At 33.1% G+C, this 11940-nt stretch overlaps 2 protein-coding genes across 2 annotated transcripts; one reads left to right on the top strand and one right to left on the bottom strand.

The window, feature by feature from the left end:
• Positions 1-1306: 1306 nt before the first annotated feature.
• LOC146139197 (spastin-like) lies at positions 1307-9728 on the bottom strand. The gene is made up of 12 exons (XM_083391193.1): positions 9616-9728; positions 8728-8898; positions 8204-8275; positions 7346-7476; positions 6656-6759; positions 6325-6428; positions 5857-5993; positions 5110-5185; positions 4532-4703; positions 3290-3483; positions 2763-2803; positions 1307-2068 (listed from the first exon to the last, which is right to left on the bottom strand). Exons 1-12 carry the CDS (start codon positions 9710-9712, stop codon positions 1943-1945), a joined length of 1425 nt encoding a protein of 474 aa, XP_083247319.1. The 5' UTR covers positions 9713-9728; the 3' UTR covers positions 1307-1942.
• Positions 9729-10549: 821 nt separating this feature from the next.
• LOC146139196 (nuclear nucleic acid-binding protein C1D-like) lies at positions 10550-11802 on the top strand. Its single transcript, XM_083392251.1, has 4 exons — positions 10550-10795; positions 10905-10971; positions 11176-11286; positions 11394-11802. The coding sequence occupies exons 1-4, from the start codon at positions 10667-10669 to the stop codon at positions 11630-11632; spliced, it is 546 nt and encodes a 181-aa protein (XP_083248377.1). The 5' UTR covers positions 10550-10666; the 3' UTR covers positions 11633-11802.
• The last annotated feature ends 138 nt before the right edge of the window (positions 11803-11940 follow it).

Genomic DNA, 11940 nt, shown 5'->3' with positions numbered 1-11940 from the left:
TTAATAAACTTTGATACTAATAAGGTCGCAAACTGTAAGTTGCAAATGTGGAATAGCATATTGTGGAAAAAATTTACGGCATGTATTGTGATAGGAAGGATTAAAACAACCATATATGAGTGGATTGCTGATATGAGTTGATCCACTTTGTTTTAGTTTCGAAAGGGGGTGAAATACAGACTGTGGAGTCGGGGTCAGAACCAAATTTCGAGTCGGACTCGGTTTATTTTCAACCAACTCAGATGCCTTGATTCAACACATACTTCGTAAATCAATGTAGCATTGTTTAATGAAATACAAAAAAAAGTTTCTGAAAAAGTTGGTTATGAAATTAGTTGAGTGCTGACTTAATCTAACAATACGCTGCGTTATAGTGGCAACATTTGCAATTAAATATGACAACACACAAGAAATTACTCTGAGAAGCTCCATTCAACGTATGTGCACAGTTGGCGTGTAAGTTTGTTTTTTAATTGTATCTAATTTACTTCGACGCTTGCTTTATCGTACATGCCAACAAAGCTAGTCAAGTGTGATAAGAGTTTTATTGGGATATAATTGCCCTCCTTTTTTATAGCAGGACTGCTGAGTCGGTATCGGCGGAGTAGCTTTGTTTTGCTGGAGTCGGGACTCGAGTAAGACGACGTAAAACTACTCGAGTTCCGAGTCTGACTTTTAAACTGATATTACCGCTTACTCTTAACTAAACCAATAATTTATTTATCAAAGTCGGCAATTTTTGTAGCCTATATGATATATTTTCTTCACACATATAATCAGCAAGAAATAACGGAAAATAAAGGAACTTTAAAAAAAGAATCGTAGTGCTTGGTTACCACAATCTAATGCAGACATCAACCAACAGTGAAAGTTGCAAAAGATTCCAGAAAAAGATCAGGATGTCGTAAAGTTGAAAAGGGATGATGATGAAGATGATGTCCGATAGTTCGAATTTAATTCCGATACCCGATATTTGGGACAGAAGTATCGGAAATCAGACCCGATACTAAATGACGTCATTACTTTGGTTAACAAGCAAAGTCAAATTGAAAACGTTATGTTTTTCCGGTTGTTCGCATAAAATTGCGTTGGGGGAACTTAATTAGCTGCCTTTATTGTTAATATGCTTTAAAAAATGCATTTTAAAGTGACAAACGGTCAGTTAGTTTGAAGACCATGGCTGAAACGTTTAAATCAGTTTGACATAGTCAGACTTGGACAACTAGATTTATTTTAGCTTTTTAAAATTAGATTAGAATTAAAATTAGAGCATTTTAGTTTTTTCAAATTAGATTAGAATTAGAATTACTGAATTCCTAAAAAAACAAATTTTACTAGAATCACATACAACCAATTTAATTTAATCGGAAAGTATTCTTATAAGAATGTGAATGGTAAATATGTGTGTGCTAATTTTTAGGCCTTTTTATGCTTTTTAGACTGTAAAAATTACATACAACTCGTTCCAACCAAAGAGTTTTAATTGAAATTCTGTGTTTTAACTGAGTCACTAAAAATGCCGTTGGGAAAGTAGCAGTTTTGGTAAAATCCAAATTAGATTAGAATTAGAGCACACACGCAATTCACAAATTAGATTATAATTAAAATTAGCCGCATTTTGCTCTAATTCATTAAATTAGAAAACTAGAATTATCTAGTTGTCCAAGTCTGGGCATAGTATCGGACGAGTATCGATATTACCACTATAGTCATCAGGTATCGCCGCCGATCCAATATTATCGGACATCCCCAAAAGATAGTATTCCAAAATATAAAGAAGTATTCCAAAATATATTTTTATACATTCTACCAGTCAGAAATAAAAATATTGCTAGCTCGCTTCGTCCACAAAAACAAAAAGCAGTGAGGCTGTTTAACGGGGCAAGACGACACCAAGCGGAATCTTGTAAGAGTTCACGCTGCCGTGTGGTGGCGCGCGAGATTAAAATGCAGACGTTTCTCCGTGCATATCGTTCCAACGTTCGTAAGTGTGCAGCATTTCCAACGAAACACTGGGACGAATGCGCTTCAGCGATTGGACGAAATCGTCCATGTTGATTTTGCGCATCTGAAAAAAAGGTGGTGTTTCTGGGGTAGCAACACAAGTTTACGCAACAAATTTCAAGACTTTTAAAGGAAAAGTAAGAAGGTTGTTAAAGACCTAAAATTGGATCGCTCGGCGTTTTTTTAAAACTAATTCGAAATCAACATAAACAAACATTTTAACGGCAATTTGAAAAACACAAAACTTAAGCTAGGCAAAAAATAAATTTAAAGACTATTTAAAGACATTTGAAAAAAAGGTTCTTCATACAACCTTGTGACAACCCTGAAATCGCATTTGCAAATATTTTACAATTTCTGAGCTAAAATAGGCAAAAATAGCCCCCCACCCCACCCCATGCTGATTAGTGCGAATTTAAACGTTATGCTGACATCTTGCGCCATTGCGAAACATCACGTGACTGCATTTCCACACACCTTATGACGAGTCGAAATATGATCTGAACTTTGTTTTAAAACGGCTCTAGTTGCAAGTTGAGTCCCTTTTTGGTTTGTTCATTAATATTTGGTTTTCCGTATTTCGTCAACAAGATACGACATTTTTTGTAACGGCTATCCAATTGATTTTGTCAAACAATGCATAAAAAAAAGTTTTACAAATTAAAAAAAAATTCTCTAGAAATGTAACGTGAGATGTAGGAAAGTAATCGAGCGCTGTCCATAAAGTGATAAGGTATAAATACGAAGTAAAAGTTTACCTTTTTAGCGTCGATCGTTTCAAAAAGATCTCGCGGAATTTCTGCAAACAAATGCAAAAAATTTAATGAAGTAACGAAAATACAATAAAAATAGACCTAAAACTGTTATCTCGCCGGCAAGTGTCCATCGTATTTTTACATCGTTGGACAATTTTTCATATATTTCAAACCTTTTTTTATATATTTTTAATTTTTCTGAACAATTTTATATATTTTAAACCTTTTTGTTTAAATATTTTTATTTTTTCGGACAATTTTATATATTTTAAACCTATTTGTTATTTATTTTTAATTTTTTTGGTTAATTTTATTTATTTCAAACCTCTTTTACATATATTTTTAATTTTTTGACAATTTTGTATATTTCAAACCTTTTTTATATATTTACGATTGATTTGGACAATTTTATATATTAAAAAAAATGAAAATAAAAAAGTAAAACCTAACCGAAAAAATCGGTGTTCTTATTTAAAACCCAACCACCCAAGATAAAAACGCACGATCGACCACGCCCACTTGATACTAACCCCTGATTGGTCCGAGCGCTGCGTCCTTAGCCAATGAGGTGAGGTCGCTGAAGGAATAGCTCTCACACATCTGAGAGAGGCGGGCGACTTCGTTGGACTTGAGCGGGGAGTCGTGCCTGTTGAGGAGGAGGTTTAGGAGGTCGCCTCTCGTCTTTGCGTCCGGAAGACGAACGTAGATCCTCTTCGGGAAGCGCCTGGTTGGAAGGGAGGTGATTTTGGTTGTATGGAGTATTTTAATGAATTACGGTGGTGGGTACCAGTTTTCTAATTCTATAAATTATACCAGAATGCGACTATTTCTAATTCTAATCTAATTTGAGAAAAAAATGAAACGCCAAATTTAATATTTGTCTAATTTTGAAAAACAAAATAAATTTAGTTATCTATGTCTGGGCGTGGAAACGGTCTGCCTAACAATTTTTATTGGAATCGGCGTTTCTTCTATTGCTTAACTCTGCTATCGAGTCAATTTTTGGTTGCCCAGGAAACAAATTTTGACTTAATTGTTTTTTTGACGGAATAGATTGATTTGAGCAACACATTGTTGCATGATTTTTTTAAAGTTTGCGACCGGCGGAACACAAATTAGCTATTGTTTTGAGTTTATGCAAATTTTTTAGAAAATGCTTCGTTGCTTTATTAGCACATTGAAACGAAAAATAACTACAAGTAATGAAGAAAAACAAGATGCTGGTAATTTAGGAAAAAACGAATTCCAGCGCAACCTAATGTGATAAACCAGGCCTGTGTGGTTAATTATCGGGTCGGGTATACCGTATACTGCTTTAACGAAGGCGTAATGCAGTTAAAATCTTGTTGAAAACAATTATAAGCTAAATTTAAAAAATCTTAAGTGAACGATCATTTTACTTGCTATTTGCGTGATAGTTATTTTTAATATCTGAACACAGAGCACTTTTATAAACAGTTATTTCAAAAAAACTTAAGTCCAAGTCGAGTCATTGGTGAAATAACTTAAGTTCAAGTCATTTTAAGTATTTTATATAACAAGTCATTATTAGAGCAAGTCAACTTCCAGTCAAATCACTGATATAAACATAAAACGTTTTACCAATAAAATTGGTAAATTCGTCCGATGATAAGCAATAATTCAACTATAAAATAACAAAAGTGACTTAAGTGCATTTAATTCAAGTAATTGATTTAAGTCATTACAACACTGACAGCGAGCATTATAAAATAACGAACATGACTAAAATGACAGGAAAAAGGGTTAGGAACCTGAGTGCTGCGTCGTCCAGTTCATGCGGTCTGTTCGTGGCTCCCATCACAAGTATCCTCTCATCTGACTCTGTACCTACTCCGTCAAACTGGAGGAAGAATTCGGTCTGGAGTCGACGCTGCGAGTCGTTGTCACTCTCCTGGCGAGTTCGCAGCAGCGAGTCAATCTCGTCTGAGGAGAAACGAGTACGAGTTGTGAAAAGTCAATTTCACAAAAGTCTTAATAAAGTTCTTTTTAATCGTTGGTCATTTTCTAGATATTTAAAAAAAAAATTTCTTTGTGTTTGAAATTTTTTTCTTAAATTCTAAAATTTGTTTTCAATGTTTCTTCACAAAAGTGGTTTATTTATTTTTGGATATTTTGTTATTTGGATTATTTAGAAAATTACCAGGTGAGCGATTTTTGTGGGAAATTTAGCTTGTGTGGCGTTTCTAACCTATGCCCCCAAAATTTAAAGCTTCTATGACGGAAAAGGGGCTTCGATCTTTATTTGCGAGTAATAATAAATCTTATTCAAGTCAACGATCTCCTACGCAACACCGGTTGAGAACCACTGCCTTAAGAAGGTAAACCTCACCAATAAATATGATGCTTGGCTGAACTTCCCTGGCCACAGCGAACAAAGCTTTCACCATCTTCTCTCCCTCGCCAACCTGACGAAAAAAACAAAACAAGGTTGTACAATACAAGAGCGTTTAAGGGAATTTATTAGCGAAGAATGGTCCTCGGCCAACATAATTTGTTTGATAAAAAAATTCCGAAATTGTTTAATAATTTGAAACCCGTTTTTGTTTCGATTTCTTGCTGTTGTTTTCATAATTTATTTGGTTAATGATTTTCCACCATTAGTAGGAAATAAAAAGAGATAGAGTGAAATGAACTTTTAAGTATTGTATTCTTTAAACCATACACTGACACCTACAAAAAATTTGATTAAATTTGTATCAACTTCATGCTCTATTTTAAGAAACGTCAAACTGTCTAGATTAAGTTTATATTACTACGTTCTGTTAACATTTGAGCATTGCTGAGCAGCATTATACAATCACTTCTCACCCGTTTTGTTAAAAAAGCTAATAAATGAAACTCTAGTTAATTTAAAAACTTCAACCTTTATAAAACAAATGGCTTGAATGATTATGTGTTTTTTACAAAATTAGCTATATCAAGCAATGCCAGTCCCATCGACAGAAAATGTAGGTTAACAGAACAAGACAACCAGGCTAAACCCTATTTTCCTTTCTTTAAAAGCCCATCTAAACTGGAATTTTAGCTAAAATCTGGTCAACATACACAAGAAAGTAGTTAAGTACACTCAACGCACCCATTTTGAAGTCAGTGTTGCTGCACTGATGTTAAAGAAAACCGCCTTGGCTTCTGACGCAACAGCTTTTGCAAGAAAGGTTTTGCCATTTCCAGGGGGACCAAACAACAGAAGGCCTTTCTGTGGAGATCTTAAACCTTAAAAAAATATAATTATGTTTCACTAATATAACTAGGTATATGAATATTGAATATACAAAACAAAATAATATCATATCAAAATTTGCTCCCTTCAAGAGTAAGTAAATCAGGGATTTTTTTTCACTAAAATGATTTAAAAAATAAGGGTCTAGTTATTACTAAAAAGAATACTATAGTTTATGCTCAAATTTACAACTTTTGCAAACGCATTGATGAATGAACAATTTAACATAAAGTGTCAAATAACTAATTACAAAGTAATAGACGGATCCAAACACTAGATACATAGTTATAAATTACTTCAAAGACATGATGTAAAAAAAGGTACCTGAAAACAGGTCGGGTCTTAGTGCTGGCAGGATGACAATTTCTTGCAGAGCTTGTTTCGCAAGCTCTTGTCCAACAATGTCTGACAGTTCGATGGAATTTGTTCTGTAACGTTGACAAAGTTAAACCGATTTATAAAAAAAGTCAAACAGCTAAATGTATATACACACTTATTTACTGACAGAACTGGCAAAGAAAGGTTTCAAAAAGGAAAATCTTTTATAATCGGGGAGTATATATTGTTGGTAAAATAGAGATTACTTTATTTTGTTAACCATATCATAATTTAACTCAAATATGTGACAATCAAACTAAACTTTTGTAGTACATACCCTGGTTCCACTGCTGTGTCCATTATCTTGTTGGCCATGTCTTTAGGGACAGACTTTAGATGTTTCCTGATCGATGATTCACCTTTTTCTGTCAAGCTGTTTGACTAAAATCATAGTAAAAATCCTTCATGTAAAGTTCTGTTAAGAAAAATGCTGAAGTTTAATTGAAACTAGACTGTAAACAGTAGCAACAAATGAGTTTTACAAAAAACGTAAAACAGCCTTCAATATTAAAAATGTCTCCCACAATGTAGCAGGCAATGGTGCTATGGTTGTTTTTCGACATACTCTCCTATGAGTCTGTGTAGCTCAGTTGGCAGAATGACGGTCCCGGTTTGGGCAGAGGTCTTGAGTTCTAACCTCACTACAGGCTAGTTGTTTTTCTAGCCAAGCCGTGCTTGCACTATAATCCTGATAAAACTGACTGACTAGGCAGTGGTTCTTAACCGGACTATTTGTGTACGATTAGAGACCATTATATCAAATGACATTTTCCTACATGTTTTAAGTTAATTGTGTTGTTCCAGTTCCATTTATAGTGACGACATTGTGTAAAATAATCAACAAAAAATTCCAGTTTGGGTCCCGCAAATTTTAAGAGGTGACCTAAGCCATAAAAGGTTGAGATTCACTCAGCTAAACCTTTGCGAAGGCATCTTGTGGTCTTACAATGTAATATGCTTTCCTTACTCTTTTTGGTGCAACGTGGTTTCCTTTGGGGGTTGGGGGTCTGTAGGGTGTAACTTTTGTGCCGTTATTCCAAGGTTTTTTATTTTCAGATTTTGCCCTTGAGGGAACAGCTTTATAACCCGAGGAAGACCCTGCAAAATAAATAAAATAAGTATAACCAAACTAATAAGGTAAACACTAAAGTTTATTACCGTTCTAGCTTTCAACAGTCTTACAATGAGTTTATTTTACAGTTTAACTGACTGATTGAAAATAATTTGCCTTGATTTAAGATTTTCAGATAGATTAAGCTGACTCAAGTCATTTGGGTAAAAAAGTTAACATTTAACATTTTCACCATTTTTCATGAAAGATGCATACATAATTACACGGTGTACAATAACTGTGATCTAGCCCTTCTAAAGGGTTTGGTTGATCAACGATAAGGTTAACATATTATAGTACACGGTATGTCTTTAACAGATTTCAATAGTATACCGTTTTTTTAAAAAATAAAAAAAATTGTGGTTTGCGTTTTTTTAATTAATTTTACCTTGATACCAAATCGGCCAATTAGTAGACTTTTTTCTTTTAACAAGGTTAATAAATAAAACATATATTAGATTCTTTTGAGATTCCCAGTTTTGCTCTATAAATACCTTTCCGAAATCCATTGTTTGCGTTCTATTAGATTAAAATTAAATCAATTTACATGGTTTTACATTGCACACAGTTAGTGGGCCTTTTTTGTTTATTATAAAAAAGAAAATTATTCGTTGAAAATCTAATAAAGGTGCCACAATTTATTTTACCTTAAAAAAAAGTTTCTGATAATTTGGTGTTGGCTTATGTTTTTATTCTACTTTTTTAATGTTTTACCTGTACTAACACTTGGTGGCCTTGCTGGGGCAGATTTTACTCTTGAAGTTGTGGCAGTAGTTTTGTCATCTCCTATTTAAAATAAAAAAAAAATGTTAAGAACACCATTGAGTAAACAAGAAATATATGCAAGGTTTTAACATCAGAAAAAATTAATTTTGACTAAAAAAGTATAAATACAAGAAAATGCTTCCCATCATTTTTTTTCGGTTCTGCATAACAATTGGGTATATATAAATAAAATTATTACACAAATGTTTGTAGAATACTCTATATGTTTGTGAGATTTACCCATATATAAGGCTTGACACATTTAATAAAAAGTTCCACATATGCAATACAAAGCCAGGATGGTGGATTGAAACCTAAAACTCTGGTAAAAATAAGTGAATAACTCAAAATTTGTATATTATCTGTTATACAAAATGGTGCATTTTTCCTACAAGATATTTTTTAAACTAACAAGCTACTGAAAGGCTACTAGACTTTTACATATATTTTTCGTAGAGATACAAAAGGTTTACCTAGAACAGCAAGTCTTTCTTTCGCCATTTCCAAGTTACGAAGCATCTTCGTTTGAATCCTTATTATTCTTTCTTTGTCTTCAGGAGTGGCACCCATTGTCTTAATGGCGATTCCCTTTTCCAGTTCCACAACTCCTTTTCGGTACCAAGAAAGTGCACTGTCTTTGTTTCCTGAAAAGCACATTAAAAAATTCAAGAAAAAATAAAAAATTTTTGTATGGCTTGACTTTGATTTGCATTCCATTCCCTTCCCGTCAAAGATTTTTGTGAAAATGCCTTTCAAAAACTCTACAGGGACGTCATTTGGCATGCAAAATCACCAGCCTAGTGAATTTGCCAAAAAGTAGCCCGTTTTTAACATTGATGGCACAATTTTGACATAAAATTTCACCAAAAAAGCCACAAATTCTGGAATGCAGTAGGTGCTGAACAATAAATAGTGACAGCAACTGTTTTAATAAGGAAGTAAAATAATCACTCATAACTGTGATTACAACTACACTTTAGAATACCGTTGGATAATTTTTAGAGATTGTTTATGTCCTTCGAAATACCCTAAGCCAAAAACCTCCAGAAAACACCCATACGTCATAAAACATTATTTTTACATATTTGGAGGGTATAGATTGAGAGATGTTTTGTGAAATGCAAAACATATTTAAAATAACACTGCTGCCTAAAAGCATATGTAACTATTTTTTCTGTATTTTTCTGTTTCTCAACTGCATTCAAATGGATAAGATTGTTTACTCAAATTTTATAGATTGTATAACTAGTAACTACAAGCTTTATAAGAACACAAACTGTAAGGTGTAAGGTGTTTCTTATAAATGCTTTATTTAAACTAAAACTTGCATATTGGTTGGTTATATAAATCTACACACTAACCATTGACATCTTCATCAATTTTCAGAGCTTCAGACATATATTCAAAGGCTTGCTTGTGATGGCTTTTAACCTTATTAAGCAATGTCATGGAAGCCATTACAAAAATAATTGCAGGTTCTATTGAAATATAAGCATGATATTAAAGTAAAATATTAAAAACATCTTTGATGTGTACCATGCAGACTGGATTGTTAAACTTAGCACAACCAACGAAATGTTACAAAAATAAGATTACTGTGTCCCACTTTTATAGAGTGACTTTCTTGACAATTTATTTCACCAACAAAATAACCTTAGTTTTTAATTCTGGTACAAAAGTTGTACAGAAGTTGTACAGCAGTTGCAACACACAAACAATACAAACATGTAAGGCCTATAGCATTACAATAAAGCTAAAAATATACTATAACGCATCCGCCATTTTATTCGGAATTGAAACAGAGGTCTCGTCATGTGATTTAAGTATGAGTTGTTGCTGGAAATACGAGATGATGTTAGTTGTTTATACATTAGCAAATTGCTGCGGGAAATCCCCTGAAAAATCAACCAACCTTATCCGTTTATTAAGAACACGTGTGACATGAAATACTATGTTAACTGTGCTATTTGTTTTTTACGATGTTATAATATAAAACAGCAACAATCTAATGAAATTTAACTAAAGGATGAAGACTGAAATTTCACATTTTGTAAACACTCGCAATGTTTAGGGCCGGTTTTTATTCTAGTTTTTTCTTTACTGGTAGGCGCTGTACAGTTTTAAAGCTGTCTGAAAATATGAGGAATAAGTGGATCTTCTTATTAATTAAAGCACAATGTTGGTTAATTTAATCTTTGTACATTGGTTCGCAAATAGTTTATTTTTTGCTACCAATATTTGCTGTTTTGGCTGCTAATAACTGCTAAAAACGTTCACTTTGTATTATGATGCTTTTTTACTTTTGGGCTGCTGCAGAATAGTACGTTTGTTTGTATTTGGTCACCAAGGTTTGGAATCGATTGTGAAAAATAGGCTTTCGTTTACTTGAAGAACAAAACTATAATTTAAACTATGGAAGTGGACGATGACTATCCCGAAGAACTGAATGATGTTTTAAAGGGGATTGACTCTTCACTGAAAGATGTGCAGAAAAGTTTAAAGCCATTGCTTGAAAATGAAAGGAGCGAGATTGTTCGGAAGGTAGTTTTCTAAAAGAGTCTTCCAATTTAATTAAAAACTTGTGATTTGAATATACACTTTGATGGTAGGCCTACATATAAGTTGAATACATTTGATATTTTTATTTTAGTCGGAACCTTTGGATGTGGCTAAACTGGATTTGGTGACTGCATATGCTGTCAATTCTCTATTCTGGGGTTTGTAAAATTGCCTTTTTTCTTTTAGTGGCTAGAATTAAACATTTATTTTTCAACCATCAATGAAAAACTATGACTAACTCTTAAGTAATTTAATCATAAGATATTAAGGGTGCATTTTTATTTTTACCTGAATCATGTCTTTTAGTCTAATATATGAATGTTGGTGTAACTGGTAACTGATTAACCCTTTATATTGCTTAGGTTACCTTCTAACCCAAGGTGTAAACCCAAAAACACACCCAGTCAAACAGGAGCTCGACAGAATTAGAACTTATATGTCCAAAGTTAAAGAAATTGAAGATCGTAAAAATGGTGGGTTTATTTTTATTTTTTTAACAGCAATAATGTGTTGAAGCAGCGAAAACCTGTTATTTTGAATTGTTATTTGAAAATATAAAATTGTGATTTTTTTATTTTAGCCCCAAGATTTTCAAAAGGCGTTGCAAGGAGATTTATTAAAGGGGCGATGTTTGATCTCGAGCAAAAGAAATCTGATTCTAAAGAAGAAAACTCTGAGCCGACGAAAGAAGAAAACTCTGAACCAGAAGTACCTCAAAAAGTTGCTGGGTCGGACGAAAAGAAGATACATAAAAAGAAAAACAGGAGACATCGAAAAGACAATCCTAAGAAAACAAAGAAACCAAAAATGGACAAATAGTTTTTTTCTTTTCTTTTATTGTCTTTTAGCCTTCACTTTTCAGCAAATACACCTTTTATTCAAAGGAATTAATTTAAAATAAGCACAAAAGCAAAGTAAGTTCAGTCTACTCTCTAAACAGAAAGTACAACAAAACCATATTACAAGTGTTTTGATAACCCTAGCATTTGCAGGATAATGAAAGGATCACACATTTAAAAAATTCTCTATACCTTTTTTTAACTTTAAGACTTCTAGTTTTTAAGCACATCTATCTTTATAGAACTCGCAGATTCTCAAAATAGGGTTTGTACAACAAATCCTTTGAA

The sequence above is a fragment of the Ascidiella aspersa genome, chromosome 6, assembly GCF_963924565.1.
Source record: "Ascidiella aspersa chromosome 6, kaAscAspe10.2, whole genome shotgun sequence".
NCBI classification, from domain to species: Eukaryota; Metazoa; Chordata; class Ascidiacea; order Phlebobranchia; family Ascidiidae; genus Ascidiella; species Ascidiella aspersa.
Note: the sequence above shows the minus strand (reverse complement) of the source record. Positions and strands in the feature narration are given on the sequence as shown.

Coding starts and splice junctions, on each gene's coding strand:
- LOC146139196 (XM_083392251.1), top strand. CDS start 10,667: ATGGAAGTGGACGATGACTATCCCGAAGAACTGAATGATGTTTTAAAG. Junction 10,972..11,175: donor TGTCAATTCTCTATTCTGGG/GTTTGTAAAATT, acceptor TATATTGCTTAG/GTTACCTTCTAACCCAAGGT. Junction 11,287..11,393: donor AATTGAAGATCGTAAAAATG/GTGGGTTTATTT, acceptor TTTTTATTTTAG/CCCCAAGATTTTCAAAAGGC.
- LOC146139197 (XM_083391193.1), bottom strand. CDS start 9,712: ATGGCTTCCATGACATTGCTTAATAAGGTTAAAAGCCATCACAAGCAA. Junction 4,704..5,109: donor GCCAAGCATCATATTTATTG/GTGAGGTTTACC, acceptor GTTTCTCCTCAG/ACGAGATTGACTCGCTGCTG. Junction 3,484..4,531: donor CTGGACGACGCAGCACTCAG/GTTCCTAACCCT, acceptor CCTTCCAACCAG/GCGCTTCCCGAAGAGGATCT.